This window comes from Pleurodeles waltl, chromosome 5, assembly GCF_031143425.1.
Source record: "Pleurodeles waltl isolate 20211129_DDA chromosome 5, aPleWal1.hap1.20221129, whole genome shotgun sequence".
NCBI classification, from domain to species: domain Eukaryota; kingdom Metazoa; phylum Chordata; class Amphibia; order Caudata; family Salamandridae; genus Pleurodeles; species Pleurodeles waltl.
This window is the reverse complement of record NC_090444.1, coordinates 655,770,904-655,792,663: the sequence shown is the minus strand read 5'-3', so window position 1 is coordinate 655,792,663 and position 21,760 is coordinate 655,770,904. Positions and strand designations below refer to the sequence as shown.

Below are 21,760 nucleotides of genomic sequence, written 5' to 3'. Positions count from 1 at the left end.
GGGTTTGCCCTGAGTCCCATCCTGTGTAATCTTTATATGAGACCTCTTATCAGACTTATCAAATCTCATGGTCTCAGAGTAGTTAACTATGCAGATGATACTCAGCTGATTCTGTTTCTGGACAGTGATCAGCAGACTGCAGTAAAGGTGTTCCATAACTGCGTGAGGAACTTTGCGATATGGCTGAACCGTAGTGTGATCCTGAACAGGCTCTACTATTGCAACTCTCTCCTGCTTGGGGCCCCTGAATAATTAATAAACAGACTATTTAGAGTACAGTCTGCTGCTGCAAAGCTGGCCCTGAATCGTGCCAGACTGCCCTCAGCCGCCTTAAAGGAGCTTCACTGGCTACTCTTTAAGCAAAGAATAACTTTCAGATCTTTATGTATTGTTTTTAAAGCTTCACATGTAATTGGGCCAGTACCTCTGCAGAATCGTTTTTCTAGATATGTCCCAAGGAGGAATCTTCGCCCCTCATCATCTTTCCTAGCCTGCATTTCTAATGCTAAGAAATCAAGAATCAGAGGGAGGGCCTTCTCAGTTAGAGCTATGCAACTATGGAATCATCTCCCGGCCCTCCTTAGACTAAGGGAGGACTTGCTATCTTTCAGGAAAGCGTTGAAGACCTGGCTCTTTCCTCAGTAATCTGTGTATTAATCTGGCTGGACTGTGCTGCTACTGTTTTTTGGTACCTATGGCCCCTAGCGCCATGATACCTTTTGGGTGAAACATGCACTCTATAAATACTTTTAATAATAAAAAATATTGGTGGCAATTGAAAGTGGTTGGGCATAGTGCATGACTCAAATTCCAGGGAGCAGTTGGCGACAGTGGGCCTGACTTCTTCTTGGAGGTTTTGGGCAGTGGTCCCCTGAGAACATTTGGCAAACAAATGGGTAAAAAGAGTGCATTTTAAAGCAGAATGTTCCCATAATAATTCTCACCTCAAAGACTTTGAAAGAGGATCCATTAAATATTCAGGTCCTTTAATCTCTGATGACTGCGTGAAACGCTGATGAAATCCACATCATTTTATTAAGTTTGGCCCTGGCTCATCATTTACTTTTAACTGTAGAATCAAAGAGACTGAAAGAGTTATATTTTCCACGGCAGATACAGCGTTTGCTAGTACCCTCAGCAGCCTTCCTTTTATGCGTGCTTATTGACCACTGTGTCCAGTGGTGCAGTAAAGGTGCCATTGGCGCCAATGTAAACAACAATGTCCCCACTGTCTGCTCGTTCAGTAGGAAAATATAGCCTTAGGCCTCTGTGCCACTGCACCTGCTGCACCACTAATAGCTGTATGTAGCCATGTGCTCTGGAGACCAATGCTGACATATAAGAAGACAAAGCATTCATTGAAGGTGAAATTTGAAACTGAAGTGAATAGGGAATCAGACAAGAGAGACAGGCATTGTCAAGGCAATTGGAAAATAGGATGCATCCAATCATTTTGAGATTGAGAAGGAAGAAGGGAAATGAGAACCAACGCTAGAAATAGTGACAACAAACACATATCGTTTTCTTTTCGTTTTATACGAAATATGGCAACGGGAATATTTACATCCTCGTTTCAGGTTTCGAACATAAGGTAGAAAGTTGTGATATGTTTAGAGAGGTAGCAATAATTCGACATTTTATATAAATTTAAGTTCAGCAAACATATCTCCAGGATCAGTGCATATTTTCTCACAAACACATGATGTGATCCACATCATCTTCCACATGAAGAACCCTTCTTTTGGGCAGTCAAACTGTACAGTGATCATTATGGACTTGTTGGGGACGCAGCACCTCTTGTCTGTGCACACGCCGCAGTAGGTAGGTTTGTAAGTCCGTTTGGTGGAACACTCCGATAGCACCAGTTTTTCAGGTTTAGCTGCTTGAAATGTTGGTTGACATGTTTTTCCTTTTGGGATCTACAATAAAAGCAAAACAAGTTTGATATAAACATACCACTATAAATAAAACCCTTCAAAATTACCCTTTTGTGCTTGAGCAAATAAACTCTCCGGTCGTCAGGGCAGGTTTGTGGCTCATCAAAAAATTGATTTGTAGAAATAGTTAATCAAAATTTGTCAGTCACATGATTGGGTGGTAAGACTAATAATGCATATACATTCATAAGTGGTGTTTACATGCATTTCATGCATAATTGCTATTTATCACCATTATAAACCCTGCCCCATTGGTTTTACCAGTGCTGGGAAAACAAGCAGCAAAAAACGATTAATTTCTATATAGCATGCATATAATTAGAAGTCTCGGAAACAGTATGGAATGTGCCATTATTCAGTAACACATTAACTTCAGAATGTTAAATCATTTACCCATTTCCACTTTGGAAACTGAAAAAATCATTCTGGATAGTGGTCGAAGGGGAGGTGTCGCTTTATGTCACACTCAAAGCATGTTGTATTGTATGTTTTAAAAACACAACTGTTCTGTGATACAATATGAAATAATACGTAGCATGTTCATGAATTTGCAATGTTTCTTCCAACATCCCCAGTGAATACATAGTAACAGTCAATAATTTAAAGCTATTTCCGTGTATTCATTTGAGAATGGAGGTTCATGGATCGTGTTATGGCCAGTCAGGAGCCCACAAATGAAAATGACTGGGACCAAAAGCAGCCTTGGCAGAAATGTCCAAACTAACACCACTCCCTCCTCTCTCATCTCGCTCTCTTTTTCACTGTCCTCGCTCTCTTTCTCATGTAACTACCTGTGGGAGCTGGAGAAAGTGGCAGGTACCAGCAGCGGCCCCAGCGGCCTTCCAGTGGTACAGCTACTGAGGAAATGAACATTGGATAAATAAGCAATACATTCATGGACAGAAGAGAGATTTTAATATTTTTGGTTATGAAAATGTGACTCTGGTCTCAAGTTAAGCTTTGCTGATGCTTTAATGTATAAGAATTAAGCAATAAATTCAGTGAAGTCTCAACTCAGAGCAGAACAGCGCCCTGTCAAGTACCACGCATCGGGGGTTATTGTAACTCATTTTAGTGTGTGTCTCCGCATTCCCACACTAAAATGCATTCTCACACACTGTTAGCTTTTCCGAGCAGTGCTCCAGGTGCTTTGATTTCAGTACAGCTGGTTTTTTTCAAGCTTCTGCAGTGACCGAGGCAGTGAGCGCTGGGCTGGGAAAAGAGGTGACTGGTTTCCATAGAAACTGCCCTGGGCCCGGCTTGTTACAATGTATTTTGTCTGGTACATCCAGAATCATCACAGCGTCTCTGGAAAAGCACAAGCTGAGCAAACAGCTCGAGTGCACGTTTTAAAGATGCATGCTGTTCTGTGTTCCCAGAACCAGTGCCCACCCTACAACTCTGTGCCACGAGGCCCTCTGTATCCCCATATCAAGGGCTGTTTTTGGTAAGGTATGATGCGAGTTTGATGTGAAGCTTGCTGCCGAGCCAATGCAGTGTTCTCGTAAACTATGGGTGATGTTGTCCAAGTGTGAGGTGCATTAAGAAGCTGAACAGAAAAGCTTGGGTTGTTGTGGGCTACATATGATGTGCGTTGACAGAGATGGGCAGTGTTCAAGTACAGTAATGGCTGTTGTACGTCAGGTACGGAGTGCCTGACAGTGAAAGAACTATGCACTGTTCTACAAAAATGTGGGACGTGTGAGAGGAACTGATGAGCTGTTTGTGGTTCATGTAGTAGGGGTAGCTGCTGATTGGGTGTGCGGTGCATTGTTAGAGCTCCATTTGGCGCCTTGCTACTGGAACTGAAGCTCACTGGGCTAGCGGACTATAAATTCATGTTCACCTAGAGAGTATTCACTGAGAAGAGGCCATCTAATAGATAGTACTTACCGAGAAGCCAGTATTGTCAGAGGAGAGAGTATCAATGAAGAACAGACTGTCCTTTAGCTTATACATAGAGGAGAGAGTATCATCTTCAGTTTGTTTCTTGTCAATTTGTGATTCCTATTTGGTGCATAAACCATGAACTGAGTCTCCTCTGTGTATAGGTAAGTTTAGGATATATGTGAATGTGCATAACGGAGCATGACTGAGCGCTTTAGAGTTGGAGATTTAGGCAGTAAAAGCTTCTCAGTGTGCCTGCTGGTGCCTCATAAAGGTGTTGAGATCACACGTTCATCACATTATTGACCTATCTAGTAAGTGCACTGAAAGATGGTAAACTCCTCTGTACATTTCACGTTATACTTCATTTACATTAACTAAGAGTATGTGAATTTTCCAGATGGTATTTCTATATTTTTGTTCATGCAACATGTGGTTTTCTTACAGTGCATCCTGCGAACTGAGTTGCTTCTAGGTGTCTTGGTAAGTTTGGCTATGTAATATAAGGTTGGTGGCCAGAGCATATGTTGGTACTGGTAGCCCCAAAATTCTTTCCTCTGTAACAAGGTATGGTTTGATAGTGATCTTAAGGTGCTCAAAAAATAGGCCATGCTATAACTCCTCAAATACTGGATTACTCCAGAATATGGCAGTTAGGTACTTTAAAGCATCAAAAGAACATGCATAGAGTTGTGTTCGGTCATATCCAAAATACTGTTCTCTATTTACTTTCCTTCTTTACAACATCTGGCTAACACATGTTTAGTCCACAATCATCGCCTGGAGTTCCTCAAGGCTAGACAATATATACAAAATAAAACTACCATGAGCACATTGGCTCAAACTAGCTGAAAATCCATCATCAAAAGGAAAAGAATACCAAGTCTGTGACTTGTGCTGTAAATTTTCAGGGCCTATAATTCTCACCAGTTCTTTCCACCATAGTTTCTATAGATACCATAGGAAAGCTCTTACAAGTTTAATTTTATAATCCCTTTTCACTTATTGTGGTTAACAATTCATTAGCAGACCGCTTATTTGACAAATTATGCGTGTGGGTACAAAGTTGCAATAACAGACAACTTTGATAGGTATGTATAGATCCAGGAAAAAAGTTATTACCTTCCTCAAAGTGCATTAAACCTATATAAGCAACCTCCTGAGGTGTCACATTAGGAGTAGATTACTCAGATTAGTGTCAAAATGATTAGTAATGTGTCCTCAAGTATAGAAAAGATAAGGCAAATTCCTACCTTTAAACATTAGACTCTAAATCTCTAAATATTTATGATGTGAAAGTTAATTTACAATGATTGCAGTAACGTTATATTGCTAATGTATCAAATCAATTCTCTGGCTGCTGCTTCTAGTTACGAGGTAAGCTGGAATCAAATCAAAAGGCTAAGTAATTAAGTGAATTTCACGCTAGCCTGGAAACTACAAGATGATTGAAAATAAAACGTACACTTTCAGAAGTGCTCAATAATATTCTTCCATGTATTCCTATTTGTCAAACAGAAGGTGAGTTTAGGCAATTGAGTGAACCTACGTCTCCGAGAGCTTTTGTAATAAAAACTGCTTCTGTGTAGGAACCCAGAAAAAAATCTCAGTTATACTGTCAAAAAGAACATGACTGCAGGCGATTCGGTTGATTCTGCATTACTGTTTACTTTGCTGCCTGTGCTGGGAGAGGCCCCAAGACCAATCAGAATAGCAAAAAACATTTATTTTCATCCATAACTATTCTTCATACAACATATCAATGGAAAAGAATACCAGCTTTCAACCTAGGAACCTTAGAATGGTACTTCCTCTTTCAGCAATGTGACCGCTTTGTTCACTTGTTATATGTGAATGTTATTGCTTCAATTCTGCTGACATATCGCTTTCCCCTGGTTAACTGCTCGAATGAAAACGAAATAAGGACGAAAATGGCAGTGATTGAAATGGACATCAGTCAACCATCTTGGATTGGGAGCAGCTCAGTAGAAGGATAGTTCAGAAAACATCTTTAAACAACAGTCCAGTCCATCAAGATATGATTTGGCTTACATTTTGTACAGCTACACTAATAGTGTTAAAATACTCTATTTCTTTTAAGCCTTTAAAAACATCACTGTGGACATGATGCATGTAAAAAAATATAATATCCTGGGTTTGCATAGAAAATGAGTACTATATTTAATAAAAACAGTTTAAAAATCAACACCTATTATGGCATAATAACAACAATCAAGCAGTGTATAAAATGGGTTATTTGTTGTGGGAGATATGAGTCCTTTCCAAGTAAAAAATCCAAAATCCTGTCAGGTCCCATACACAAGTTCATTAAATAAACCTGGGCTCATCCTCTGGTAGCTATTGCACAAAGCAGACAGCCTTACCTCAGGTAAGTATTTCAGAAGTATTTACAATTAACAAAACAATTAAAAAGTACAAACACAACACAATAAAAATCCCACAGCCAATTTCTAAAAGAAAAGGAAAAAGAGAAAAATGAATAGGAAAAAATACACCAGAACAACTATGGCACAATTAAAGGAATTGGAGATATGAATTTTCGATTGTTTAGGACAAAGAGCGCTAAGAAAAAGTGAAGCACCAGCCAGCAGTCACTGTTGGCAGTATCAGGCAATCCACAATGCAGTGGAGGTTGGATACACCAAGTGAGTAATCTGTGTCAAAAATTTTAACTTCTGAACTGGAAGTCGAAATCCTTTAACGAGGCAACATGTATCCACCAAGTTGAATACCCATTGGATGAGGTCCTGCAGAAGCTGTTGGTTTTGGCAGGACAAGGTCTGAGTAGGAAAATTCAAATGTCATGGCAGCCTAAGTCTTTTTGTGAGGCTAATACTTTTCATTACCTCAACTGGTCAAGATTTTTATTTTCAAACCTATTCTTTTTTGGCAGCTCAAATCCCTACCTCTGGTAGGATCCAGCTGCTGGTAGGCTAATGCTAATTAGCCTACTATATTACTGAAGTTTCAGGCAGATAAAGAATAACATTTTAAAACTTACTTTTCTGTAATATTTATTTAAAATGACTTGAGAGGTGAATTTTAATAAACTAAAAATAGTGGTTGCATCATTCTAGTAGTGTCGTAGTTTGGACTCTTGCTCTGAGCAAGACTGCTGGTCTCAGGATGACAGTACTTTCGTTTGTAGGTGACTAAGTTTCTTCCTACAACTAGTTGTAACTGTTGTCCAAACCTTACCGGCTTACTAGCAGTACCTCACCAGAAACACAATAGTAAAACGTGATTTGTAGCAGTCGCTTACGCATGGACTCAAAGTAAGATCTCTCAGGGTTGTCGTGGTTAAACAGAAATTACTCTTTTCTCACAGATTTATTATGTCTCATACAAACAAAGGCAATAACACAGATGCAGTGAAGTTATAATAGTTTTTATTCAACATAACTGCAATTTGTGATAATTTGCATGAACTGCAATGATTAGGATAATGAATATACCAAGCAACAGTATTGTGAAGAAGAGAGTCATTGTTATAAAGACCCCCACCATTGTGCAATATATGAAAGAAATATGTATATATGTATCAGATGGAATAAGCCCTAATACCCTAAGGAGAATAGGTCTAACCTACCTAAAAGGAGAGCTGGGTTCGTTAAACCTAATCTGCCAAAGCCGTGTCCATGAGAGGAGCCCCCAACCCTCGTTACCTTGGAATGAGGTCTCTATCTCAGACTCCGCAGGGACACGAAGACTGGATCAGCGTCAAGATGACTGCAGCATCGGTATCAGCGATGGTGGCGATGCCCTCTGGTCGGAATCGCTCTGATTATCTGTCTAAAAGTGTGTTGTATTTATACAGATCTACAAGGTCCCAAGACATAAGTGTTATTCATAACAATAGATAACAGGCATGCTTGGGACGGCAATTAATATCAACAATCCCTCGAAAGTATAGAGAGGGAAAATCCCTAAGTGTGAATGCCTACTGTATGTTTGTCTTTCGTACTTGATCCTGACGCCATGGCGCAGTGACACTGATAATAGAACCCATAACAAGTGGCCTAACTATAAACAAGGCTGCCATCTTTAACGGAAATAAATAATTAAATGGACTAAGACAGAGCAAGCTAAGTAGGCTAAAAGTCACTGGGTGACGGGGGCATGAGTTTACAAGCCTACGGCTAAGCTAACTCCTGTTATCCCGTTAAAACAAACTAGGATTCACTACACCCTCCCCATTGCCGTAACAGGTATGATGAAGGTAAAGAAACCCAATCGCTAAAAAAGCTGCTACTGAACTAAAAGCCCAAAAACAAAAACGAAAACTCAAGCTAAAAAAATTATACGTAATGACAAAAATAAATGCTGTGTGTTAAAATTAGTTTAAACAACATTCAGAGATGTTAATATCAACCATGACAAGTATAGCAAACTTTTAGTATAATCACTAGTTTTTAGAACCGGGAACTGGCAAGCAAATTCATCAAATTATGTGCTATATGCAGGATCTTGAAGAATGTCATCGAAGTCACCATTCAAGGATCTCAAAAACGAGTCAACATCGTCTGAAGTGAAATTGAGAGCTGGACGGACAAACGGATCCACAGAGCAGAAGTGAGCCACAGTCATCGGTGTATCGACACTCGCTGCAGCGTCTTCATCCATGTTAGATCGTATAACAGAAGGCTCATAGGTGGCCGCGCGGAGCAACCTCAGTCTCAAGGGGCATGACCGTGTATGAACCCTCATCTGGAGAGCATACGTCTCTTTTGCGGATGTCAAGGCGACCTGTTTTTGAAACAATAGCGCCTTTAGTCTACTCAACTTGTCATAGTTCACATTAATAGTATCAATGTGGGGCCACATTTCAGATACTTGTATCTCTCGTGTGGGGGGAAACAAAACATGGCCACAACACGTAACGACCTTCGTGACTGAGATTGCGTAGGCAATTCCAGGTCGCAAGCCGCAACCGCTGTCATCGCTCAATAGAACATAACTCCCATTAGAAAGTACATGAAACACTGAACGAATCAAGGGGACGGGAGTACCCTTCAGAAAACAGGCCAAATTCGCGACCCCCGCATTGCAAAGACCGTGAAAAGACACCTGTTTGCATATCATTGAATGACGAACAGTAGTCTCACATTCACTTCTGCTAAGAAAGACCTCCTGTTCACCGTTCAGACATCGATACTCAAAGGGCAACTCCCACTCTTCCTTAATAAAGCTATCTCCTAGCCGTTCATATCGTCCCACTGCAAGATGTTTTAGGTAGCTCGAGAAACGAAAGGTCGAAAACGGTAAATTAATAATGCCGTGTAAGAGCCAGATAGTTGAAGGACTCTCTGCTACTGTGAAGGGCAACTTATCTAATTTCTCTACTTGAAGCAAGGTGAAACGAGCCTCCCTTTTAGCCATTGTCTCTTGTTCCCTGGAAAAGCAGCAAATAGTTCACTCCCATTAATGTATTTCCATGGAATGTGGCCACTTCTCAGTGTCTGCAATGCCCAACCCAGCTGCATGATGGAACATAGCTGTGTTTGTCCATGATATAACCGGGACAAATCAGTCTGAGTGATATCAATAGCAGATGACACTATATTCGACAGTGAATAAATCCTGTTGGATAGCGTGTTCATGCCATTGTCGACAACAGCCAATGCTTTTTCCAAATTCTCCTTATCAAGTTGCCTTAAACGTGCAGCAGCCTCAATTTGAGATAGCTTCCAAATTTCATTATACATAGCATATAAAAACCGTTTCGAGCGTTGTTTCCTAGGACCTAATAGGAAATCTTGTAAGTCTATACTGTCAGAAAGAGTGTTCAGGTGTTGTTTAACCGCTGTTAAAGTGTTGGTCTGCACCCATTGCTGGCACAGCTTACCCACACTGTATGTTGTAATTATACCAGTATGTTGACCTGATAGAAAGCGAGGGTCTGGCCTATGAATGGAAAAAAACCCTGAAGAGTTAAAAAAACGCCTCTGACACTCATCAGTGTCGGTGGGCCATACCAACCATCCCCCGGGACGGGAAAGTGAAGAATTATAAGCACCAGCCTTAACCATTGCATCTAGCCTGTCCTCTAAAACATTAAGAAAGTGTTGCCAATCTCTAAATTTTGAAGAGTTAAAAAAACGCCTCTGACACTCATCAGTGTCGGTGGGCCATACCAACCATCCCCCGGGACGGGAAAGTGAAGAATTATAAGCACCAGCCTTAACCATTGCATCTAGCCTGTCCTCTAAAACATTAAGAAAGTGTTGCCAATCTCTAAATTTTGTCGGTGTAGGGATATTGGGCATGTTTAGATCTTTAATTTTTGCTAACCCCAGACATGATGTCTGCTCAACAGTGTCATTCAAAAAAATCATTTGCACAGGAATCAAGCAAGCTCGAAACAAAGCCTCCCTACCCTGTATTTGCCAAACTTGTGTTCTCCATACACTCTTCAAATCGATAGTGTTCTTCCAATATTCGTAACCCTCAATCGAGAGTCGGGAAACAAAGGGCTCTGAATAAATCAGTTTTGTATCTGTTAGCAAGAATTTTCTAAATTGTGCTGTAGGTAATTTAAAATAATATGATTCAGCTTTCTTTGTATCATGCCCAGAAAAGTATTTGAATTTGTCACTGTAATACTTTGGACTCCCCACCTGTGGTGTTGAACAGTGTTCCCATTGTGTGTAGTTAAAGAGAGGCCTATATCTAGTTGCACGGTGCAGGTAGTGATGTCCCCAATTGTTATAGCAGAACATTTCCTCATAATTCATTGTATAATCATATACATCATCACTTCCAAAAGCGGAGTAGTCCTTCATTTCAGTTAGCATTGAATCAACTGTTTGGACATCCCAATCATCAGAGACAACATTAGGTGTAATAACATCAGACATTGAAATTTTGAACACGTATGGTATTTGAATTATCTCTGTAGGCCCGTATATATCGAACAGAACTTTTTCCCATACAATCCCATCAGGAATCGGAATAGCTGTAATATTGACAGGGGACAAATCACGTCGGACCTTATGTGATGAATGATGTGGTGTTAAAATTACATCAGTAAATCAAAAAAGGTTACACACGGTTCCACCTAGCACTGTGGGTTTCTATCAAGTAAATAGTTCGGTCGTTAGCTGAGAACCGAAGCTTTTCGAAGCAAGAGCCCTCACTCACCATCCGGTGACATGCTTCATCATAGGGCCAGCTGCTCGTCAGGCCGGCGCTGCAATGCCTGACGGGCCCCGCAGGGGGGCTCTTTGCCGGAGATCTTTTGAGAATCAAGAGAGCCGGTCAAAAACAATGAAGTGAAGGATTGGTAAATAGAAAAATTAAAAATGCCTAGAGGTAACAACTAGTAATTTTAATTCTCGTGCTCATGCCTCTGGCAAGATTAAAAACCAAAACACGGGGAGTTAGTGGGATAATGTCCACAAACCCCATAGAAGTGTAGGTAGGTATAGTAGTAGTCGTTGTGTCTCTTGGAGGAAAATAGTATACAAGAGACAGAGCACACAGGATCCCCTGTGTTACTCTATGTAGTCGGTCAACATGTTTCTCGCTTATTACAAAAGAATTACCTTATGCGATTCGTCAGGACCTAATAACATACCTAATCCTTTAAATGGTGGAAATTTCCACAAATATGAAAGTCAAAAACCCTATACCGGGGTGTGTGGTACCGGCATAGGTTGACCGGCATTGATCGTACCTAAAGAAAATCAAAGTTGATTTCTGTAGCCTGGACTCCCCCGATGTGGCCCTACCATGAATTTTGGGAGGGTTTTTGACTTTCATATTTGTGGAAATTTCCACCATTTAAAGGATTAGGTATGTTGCTTTTCCGTTAAAATTACATCAACAGGCTCCACAGAGGAGTGATCAGCGATATAGTGACCATTAATTAGTAAAAAGAAAACAGTCACAAAACTAATCCATAAAAATAATGCAATAAATGTCAAACAGAACCAGAGATAGTTCCATGGATATATCAAATAGTTCTTCTTAAGCCATCAATAGAATTTGCTACCTCTCGAAAGTTTGTTAGTCTCAGTTGAGGATGAATCTGAAGAAAAATCATCAATGTCTACAAAATAGCCAGAGGAAGTCTCCGCAAGCACAGGACCCATCGAATTCTCATCCACTGCTCGTGGAGGTTCTTGATAGACAACGTTATTAGTTGTGGAAGTGTTCGTGTAAAATACAGCCAAATCCTGAAGCGGGGTGTTCTCCGAAGTTGTTACTGGAACCAATAAAAGTTCATTTTCCGCCCTCCCCATTGACAAGGAAGTGTCCGGAACAGCAGTCAACATAGTTGCATAGTCAGTAGTAGTGATATTCATCCTACTATGTAGATGGATGTCCTGTTGGGTAGTGAGGGGATCGGGAACTACCCAAGGGACCTCCTGGTCTACTGTGAAGAATCGGCCACATGGTGTAATTTGATGTCATCAATGGAGATGAATCTGTTTGATTTGGAACCAGACAACGGTGGAAGGATGACAGTCCTGGTGCCTTTTATCCCCAAGACCGGTACAGGTGCTCTGTATGATGGACCAAACTCTTTTTTCACAGCGATCTTCTCACAAACCAGATCCCCAACGTTAGGAATCCAGCCAGTCAAAGTTTTTGCCAATTCCCTTATTCCCAAGGTGGCAGCACTTGCAGATGATTTATCATCACAGAATTGTTGAAGCTCCTGTAAAACAGCGAGACGTTCCTTTATGTCAAATGGTGTTTCTGCTGCCACCATACCAGGGGCATCAAGATCGGGGACATACATAGTTGTCCCAAAGAGAACCTCATATGGAGACTTTCCCCCCAAGGACCGTCTTGGCAGATTATTCAGTGCTCTCTGGACCCCATACAGGTGATGTAACCAACTGTGGCCTGAACCTAATACTCGAGCTGTTAAGGACTGCTTTAGATCACGATTCCGCCTCTCCACGACCGAATTTCCCTCGGGATGGTATGGTGAGGAGTAATGGAGTTCAACACCCATCGTTCTCATGGTGTCCCTGAAAGCTTTAGAGGCAAATGCAGGGCCCTGGTCCGAATGGAATTCTGCAACCGCATATGTACCGATAAAGATCAGCAAATCTTTTATAACAGTCCGGGCGTCAGCCGACCACTGTGGCCATACCCACAGGAATCTACAGCCACTAAAATGTATTTATATGCACCATCAGGCTGCAAGGGGACCACAATGGTCCAGGTACACACAATGGAGTGGCTTGTCTGACACTAAGAGAGATGTCTGCAGAGGGCGTTTGATATTTGAGCCCTTAATCTGCTGACAAATGTCACAGCAAAGGACATACTGTTTAGTCCGTCTGCATAGACCAGGCCACCAGTACCGTTGTTGTAGAATGGTGATAGTGGCCTGTATACCAGCATGTGCAGAAGCGACACCCTCATGTGCAGCTGTAATCAGCCCTAATCTTTGGTCTTCATTTGGGATCACTCGATCACCTACCTCAGGAATCTTTGCAAAAGCAACATTCTGTGCACTGATATGATAAGTATAGTTCGTAGGGTATCCTTTCGGAAGCGTTTTGCCTGCAGCCGAAGCTTTAACGGCAATCAGTATTTCATTATCCAACCTCGTCCGAGAACGAGTCACTGCAGTCACAGAAGCCGTAGCTACTGATGCTTTGGCTGCTTCATCAGCCAATGTATTGCCGGCAACGTGTATTCCTACACGTTGGTGCCTTAATGTATGAACTACATGGACACATGGTAGCTTATCCTTAAGATCAGCCACCCTCCCCCACAACATTTTGTGTTTAATGGTGTTCCCTTTAGAATCTCTAAACCCGTTCAGTTTCCAATGATTGAGATATTCATTGTATGACTGGACGCAGTAATATGAATCACAGACGATCAAAGTCTGTTTTCCTGGCTCCGAATGTTCGAGCGCTAGAAGAAGAGCCTTAAGCTCGGCCAACTGGGCTGTGCAGTCCCCTAAGGTCTGAGTGTAGGTATTGTGAGGATGGAAAACTCCGTCTTCCATTACCCCGCACACGGCTGTGCAAGCTGCCGAGTATTGATGTTTAGTACCAACAGCCGGTTGTGCCGAACCGTCAGTATAAATGATGGTATCATAACTGTCTATTGGCAATATGTGTAGAGGAGCGGGGTACTCCTGTTCATACTGGAGAAATTCTTGCGTCTGAAGTCTTGGGTCAAACACATAATCAACATCAGTGGCGGTCAGAGACGTTGCCCATTGAATCCAGCGTGGATGTAATGCCTTAGCGTTTGGAACTCTCGCTTTAGTGACAGCCTCTAAGGCCGGCACCGGGGAGACAACAATAATGCACTTCCCCTGGGCAAGTGGCCTCTCCTTTATGACGGCCATCTGAACTGCTGTCAGAATTTTTTCAGTAGGAGCAAAACGTTTCTCTGCATTGGCGTACAAATGTGATTTGTATGCTATCGGCACTGTGTCACCCTCATTAAAGGTGACATAGGTAAATCCAGGGGCACCAGCTATTATTCTGATGACCAAATTTGTTTTATTGTCACATGTGTACAAATGTCTAGCTTCCAGCATGTCCTGTTGTATGTCCCTAAGGATGTGTGTGTGTTCAATCGTCCATCGCCTGCTAGAAAAACTGGGCTGAATTAAGTCATAAAGTGGTTTGATACGTTCAGCATAATCTGGAATGTATGTTCTGCCAAAATTAAAGAAACCCAGTAATGACTGTAATTTCTTAAGCGTGTTAGGAGGCTGTAGCTGAGCACACTTTTCTAGGAAGTGCGGGGCCAGGCTCTTTCCCTCGTTTGATAGTTCATATACTAGGAACAATACACTAAGAAAGGCTATCTTGCTTTTCTTAAAATTAAATTTATAGCCAAAGGCTGCAAATCCCAAAATTATCCGATCGACCCTTGCAAGATGAACGTCGAGGGTGTCGTCAGTGAGATAGATGTCATCCACATAGGATAATGCATCGGAATCAAGCTCGTGCAAGATTGATGTTACACGGGCCGAAAACAGTCCTGGGCTGTTTTTATAGCCTTGGGGTAAACGACAAAAGCGTTTCTGAGAGCCAAAGGAAAATGCACTTAGGTCCCTACTTTCATGTGCTAAATTCTGGCAGAAAAACCCATTAGATATATCCAATGTAGTTTTATATTTTTTACGCACTATATTATTGATCAGCGCTGTGCTGTGTGAATTTTGTATAGCATATGTGCGTGTATGACTATTCAAGTGTCTATAATCAACCACTATTCTATATGAATGATCAGGTTTCGCAACAGGAAATAGTGGATTATTCATTGCCGATGTACAGGGCTCAATTACTCCCTGGTATTCAAGTTGTGACAGTATCCCCGTCACTGGAGCTTTCGCTTCATGTTTAACAGGGTATTGTGGCTGCGGGTGTGGTGTAGACCGAACGAGAATAACATGACAAGGAGAGTCCTTGTCCCAACCTACATGATTACGGTATAATGCAGGTGCCTGTGCTAAAGCCTATTCAGCAGCATAGGCTTTTTTGTCTGCCTCCGGAACAAGATCGGAGAAAGAAGGCAAAATGACATCTTCCCCATGCGGGAGCTTGCGGACATGTTCAGGTGGCCAGTCTCTCTCAGCCAACAGGATATCACTAGTAAGTTCATCCCAGAATATTACACTAATAATGCGTTCCACGTCTCCCTCTATCTGAATTGTTAAATCATAAACCCGATCGGGTGGGAGAACGCGGCCATCCGCCGTCTCAACCGCGATTTAATCGCTAGTTGCTGTCGCATCCAGATGATCTTTCAGACTCTGGCGACATATCGTGACTTCTGCCGCGCTGTCCAACAGAGTCACTGCCCACCTCTTGTTCCTCAACAGTGTTCTCAATACTACTGGCATTTTTAATGGTCAGTGCTGCCACTTTCTTCTTTTTAAATTGTGGCTTTTGTTGAGGAGTCTTTTCTTCTTTTTTACTGGTAGACTGCGGCAAGTCTTTCTTTTCTTTCACGTATTTCGGACGTCGATCTTGACGGCCCCCTCTCTCGCTATGTTTATCCGGTGCGTCCTGAAAAGAACGAGAGGGACGTGAATCAGTATATCTGTCTGGAGTTCTAATGTGCTCCCTATTTCTGAGATTATACCTCCTTTCGGAGTACTCCGGATGTGGAGAATCAGCTCTTTTATTTCTCCTGTCTTTGAAATCTTTTTGTTTGTCCCAGCGCTTTTTAGAGCCCTCTTGTGCTTGCTTCGTACCTTCCTTATGGGAGGTACTCGGTATGTACAATTATTAGGTTTGGCTCCCAACCCATCCCGTCCTATACTAGTATAGGTATCGGAGATTATTTTCGGTAGCTGTCTCTCTTGTTCCACATTTGGAGTTTCCCGGAGACGCTGGCGTATTTCCAGTGCCACCGCTTCCCCTTTAATATTACTTAGTATTATCGAGGAGACGGCGTCGAAGTTACGCATCAATTTCATCCCCAGATCCAGGGCCGGTGCAGCCCCATGCTCATTTTGTATTTGTTTTAACACTTCCGGTAAATTGGCAAGTGTAGGGGTACCATGTGTGGTAGTATAAACGGCAGTGAAGACTGTACCCCAAGTGGCACATTCATCCACCGAGGGAACCATCCCGAATGGCAAGCACATAGTGAGCAATCTATGTTTCTCCTGTGGCCCCGTATGGGGGAACACAGCTTCCAGCTGATTTGTTTTCTGAGCAATCCAGAACGGTATTTTTTCTCGTTCCGTGGGCACTTTACCCCTAATGGTATGCACTGTTTGTGGATTAATCCCAGTAGCCAATTGATATCCACCAGCTGCTGGTGGTGCTGGACGCGCTGGTGTAGTGTTCAATGTTCGCATTACGAACTGAACCAATCGTCTATATAATGCCACAAATTCATTATATAATATTCTTAAATCTACGATCGGCATAGTCTGTATGCCTGGGTGAGGTGTATATGTGGCAAACATGGGCCATGTAGGCCCTTCATTACCTAAAGGACCTAGCCTCACCCGTCGTAGTACATGTGGTAGGGCGCCTTCAAACCAGTTCTGATGCTCTTGATATGTGAGCGATATTTCATGATACTGGTATGCTCCGTATCTTACGGGTACGTCCGCAATGTCATAAGTGTGAAATGTGTGCGTTCCTTGGTCAGCCTCAGGAAAGGCAACCCAACAGTAAAATGTTTCTGTTTGGTAGGCTTCAGTCGCTTCTATAATCAGAGTAACATCCCGCCCTCTTCTGTAAGGCCATGCGCTAATAAATGTTGTGTAAGTGCATGTCTAGCATTTGTAGGAATGTCTATGGTATTAGCCATAGTTGTTTAGAGAAAAGGAACACCAAAATAGGGGAAGTTTTTCCTTTTGTGTGTTCGAGCTCGAACAACCTACAGCCTAATTAGGTGTTACCTGTTTGGCTGAGGAGGATTCTCCCAAAGACCACGGACGTCTCCGTATAATGGTACTGAGGGTACCTGTTGTCTGTGAGACAGTGATAGTCAGGGTATCCGTAAATTAGTGCCTAAACACCATTGTTGGTGGCGCCATGTCGTAGTTTGGACTCTTGCTCTGAGCAAGACTGTTGGTCTCAGGATGACAGTACTTTCGTTTGTAGGTGACTAAGTTTCTTCCTACAACTAGTTGTAACTGTTGTCCAAACCTTACCAGCTTACTAGCAGTACCTCACCAGAAACACAATAGTAAAAGGTGATTTGTAGCAGTCGCTTACGCATGGACTCAAAGTAAGATCTCTCAGGGTTGTCGTGGTTAAACAGAAATTACCCTTTTCTCACAGATTTATTATGTCTCATACAAACAAAGGCAATAACACAGATGCAGTGAAGTTATAATAGTTTTTATTCAACATAACTGCAATTTGTGATAAGTTGCATGAACTGCAATGATTAGGATAATGAATATACCAAGCAACAGTATTGTGAAGAAGAGAGTCATTGTTATAAAGACCCCCACCATTGTGCAATATATGAAAGAAATATATGTATATGTATCAGATGGAATAAGCCATAATACCCTAAGGAGAATAGGTCTAACCTCCTACCTAAAAGGAGAGCTGGGTTCGTTAAACCTAATCTGCCAAAGCCGTGTTCATGAGAGGAGCCCCCAACCCTCGTTACCTTGGAATGAGGTCTCTATCTCAGACTCCGCAGGGACACGAAGACTGGGTCAGCGTCAAGATGACTGCAGCATCGGTATCAGCGATGGTGGCGATGCCCTCTGGTCGGAATCGCTCTGATTATCTGTCTAAAAGTGTGTTGTATTTATACAGATCTACAAGGTCCCCTGACATAAGTGTTATTCATAACAATAGATAACAGGCATGCTTGGGACGTCAATAAATATCAACAATCCCTCGAAAGTATAGAGAGGGAAAATCCCTAAGTGTGAATGCCTACTGTATTTTTGTCTTTCGTACTTGATCCTGACGCCTTGGCGCAGTGACATTGATAATAGAACCCATAGCAAGTGGCCTAACTATAAACAAGGCCGCCATCTTTAACAGAAATAAATAATTAAATGGACTAAGACAGAGCAAGCAAAGTAGGCTAAAAGTCACTGGGTGACGGGGCACGAGTTTACAAGCCTACGGCTAAGCTAACTCCTGTTATCCCGTTAAAACAAACTAGGATTCACTACAGTAGCTTATCCCAAAGATAGCAGAGTTATGATTTTATTCTGAACTTTAGCTTGAAAACAGTTTTTGGGGCCTAATACTGTAGGTACATGCCAACGTTAAATCCTATGTACCACTTTTAAATATTAGGGACCCCACCTTGTGGGCTACAAGTTCTTCAAGGGGGTGACATTTAATATACAAAAGTAGGGTTTCTTCCTAATAAAAAGAGTTATTTTGACATGTTCACCTACAGGTTTAAAAGCTTTAGTAGTAAGGCTACACTTGTAGTAAAACACAAAAAACTGGATGGGAGGAATGCATGCAATTTCTCTAGCTACTGACAATTGCTCGGGATAGCATTCCAACCCATCTTTTTTTGGTCAACCATGTAACCTCAGTTTGGACTCAGCCATGTGCAAATCAGTCTTCTCCCTGCTCCAATAGGAACAGTCCAGTCCGATCTGCTGGGCCAAGTCCTCCCTGAACTGGAATACAACAACCCACAACTGATTTTCACCTGACTTGGGCTTGTCAGGAGTAGCTTGGCTCCACTCACACAGTGAACAGAGAATCCAAGTCTGAGCATATACTTGCCACTTAGGGTGGTACATCAAACAAAAAAAAGGTGATGGGAGGAGTGCTTGCAATTTGGACAACCACTGGCAATCACCCAGAGTAGCTTTCCAGCCCATCATTCTTTTGCCCACTAAGCCACCTCAGATTGGACCTAACCACATAAAAATCAGTCTTAACCTTACTCCATTAAGGACAGTCCACCCAAATTACCAGGGCATGTCTTCTCTGAACTGTAAACCAAGCAACCCAAGTTCAGTTTTGCCTTGATTGGGCTCATCAGTCAAGAGTAGCTTGGTTCGAGTGGCACAATAAGCACAGAATCCACGTCTCTGAGTCTGTCTCATCCATTATCGCCAGCAGGGGCTGCTGGTTCAATATGGTCTGAGTCTTGTTTCTCTAATGTTCTACAGTTTGAGCTTTCTCTTACCAAACAGTGCTTGGTAGTCACCAATGTGAAATGGTTTTTGGGTGCCTTGTATATTATCTTCAGCTATCTGCCCGGCCAAGCCTTTTTTTTTTCAGATTTCTTTAATAGTTCCTTATCATAGAGTATGTTATGCTGTATCCTCCCATGTCTCATTGTTCTGCAGAGGAATTTGAATTTGGTGTTAACCTTCCTTATAGTTTTACTATTGGACTCTTTCATATTTGCTCATATTAATAACTTTCTTTGATGATTGTATTCTTGGGGGCAATCACTACACTAACACAGTTAGCGAATTCCACAATTTATCAGTATATCCATTGTATACTGTTTTTATCCATTTGACCACTTACCCAGATTTTCAGCCAAAGGTTGGATCAGTCTTTCCTGTGGATCTGTCCATTCTTCTTTAATCATTCTTTCCTCCTGAACTCAGATGGCCTTTTTTTTTTATTACACTGACCTCCAAGACATAACAGAGTGTACGACCAGCTGTTTGTCAGTTTTGTTAGATCCAAGACAGGGAATACAATCATCAAAAGTATGACTTAATGTTGAGTCAACCTCAGTATCAAAATCTGTTACACCTTAGCCAAGAAAGAACCTCCAGCTAGCATTCATTTACCCTCTACAAGGGCCATGATGGTTTCTACTGCTCTTAATAGTGGTGTCCTGATATCTGATAGCTTCTGAGTAAACCCTTGATCCTCTATTATATCTTTGCTGAACATTCAAGGTTGTATTCCATGAATTGTTTGGTTGCTGGATACTACTCCATCCCACTGGAGCAAGGAGTATTGGTTTAGGATTATTCGTAAGGTGAGTAATCTGTGGTATACATCAGAAGAAAAAGTTAGTTACCTTTAATAACGTTTGTATCAATAACATTCTATACTATATCTTCCCATGTTTTCATCTCTGTCCTCCTTCCTACCCTGATCAGTTAGTACCATGCGTAGTAGGATCCCAAAGGAGGAAAATGTGTTATCTGTTGTTACAGCAGCTGATTTTAAAACACTCTTGATTCCTCAATAGCCTAATTTATTGTGGTCACTGTGAGAATAAAAGAAGAAGACTAAGACCCTCATTACGACCCTTATGACCATGGTGGTGATAACTCCCACAGACAGCCAATGTACCACACCAACCGCCAAGGCGGAAACAACACCCACCACTGCGGTAGCCGGCAACAGCCAGGCGGAAGACAAAGTACTGCCCACCATATTAAGACACATCAATCTCCCAACTTTTCCTGGTCGGTACCAACGCCATCACATCCCTGGGGGAAACCCATCACAGAAGAGAAATGACTCATCATCGGAGACACAGGGAAGAACAATGTCGCCATGGAACCCGAACTGCAAGTCTTTCCGATGATCTTCTATGTAATGCTCTACTTGGAACACCAATGCCGACGTAGATGACGACGGTGAGTACAGCCGCCCAGCACACAAGGGAGGGTGGGAAGAAAACGAGAGTGACACACACATATGCACGACACACACCAGACACACACACCACACACGTCCAGCTGCACATGAAAAACAATTTGTCCCCGAAAAATGGCAGAATATTGCAAGGGCAAAAGGAATGGACGAAAGTGATTGTAATCAGATCAACATCAAAATAACTAATTCGATTTGTCAATGAAACAGATATGTACACATGTATACAAAGGGGCACTGCCCAGTCCAATGTTCAAAGGGCCCACATGGCCACAGGGCACAGTCTAAGGCCCAACTTGAATCCTGATCACATCTGGATAGTACACTGCAGGGACATCTAAGGCCCAACTTGAATCCTGATCACATCCGGATAGTACACTGCAGGGACATCAGTTTGAAAATAGGCAGGCACCTCAGGGGGCCGGGGGTACACCTCAGCTGGATGCGGGAACAAGCCCACTGGTTCAGGATGGGGCTTCATGCCCATTGCTCTGTCCTGGGTAGTGCAAGGCCACAGTCTCTCAGGTGGGTGACTTGCCCACTGGTTTTGGATGGGGCAACTTGCCCATTGCTCTGTCCTGGGGAGTGCAAGGCTACAGTTTCTCAGGTGGGTGACTTGCCCACTGCTTCTGGATGGGGCAACATGCCCATTGCTCTGTCCTGGGGAGTGCAAGACCACAGTCTCCCAGGTGGGTGACTTGCCCACTGCTTCTGGATGTGGCGACTTACCCATTGCTCTGTCCTGGGGAGTGCAAGGCCACAGTCTCTCAGGTGGGTGACTTGCCCACTGGTTCTGGATGGGGCAACCTGTCCATTGCTCTGTCCTGGGAAGTGCAAGGCCACAGTCTGTCAGGTGGGTGACTTGCCCACTGCTTCTGGATGGGGCAACTTGCC

At 42.4% G+C, this 21,760-nt stretch overlaps 1 protein-coding gene across 1 annotated transcript in view; it reads right to left on the bottom strand.

Moving 5' to 3' along the window:
* Window positions 1-1,571: 1,571 nt before the first annotated feature.
* CCN6 (cellular communication network factor 6) overlaps window positions 1,572-21,760 on the bottom strand; it is a 286,585-nt gene continuing 266,396 nt past the window's right edge. The window contains exon 5 of the mRNA XM_069236733.1: window positions 1,572-1,919. Within this exon, the coding sequence (XP_069092834.1) occupies window positions 1,638-1,919 (282 nt within the window). The 3' untranslated portion in view covers window positions 1,572-1,637. The remainder of the gene's footprint in view (window positions 1,920-21,760) is intronic.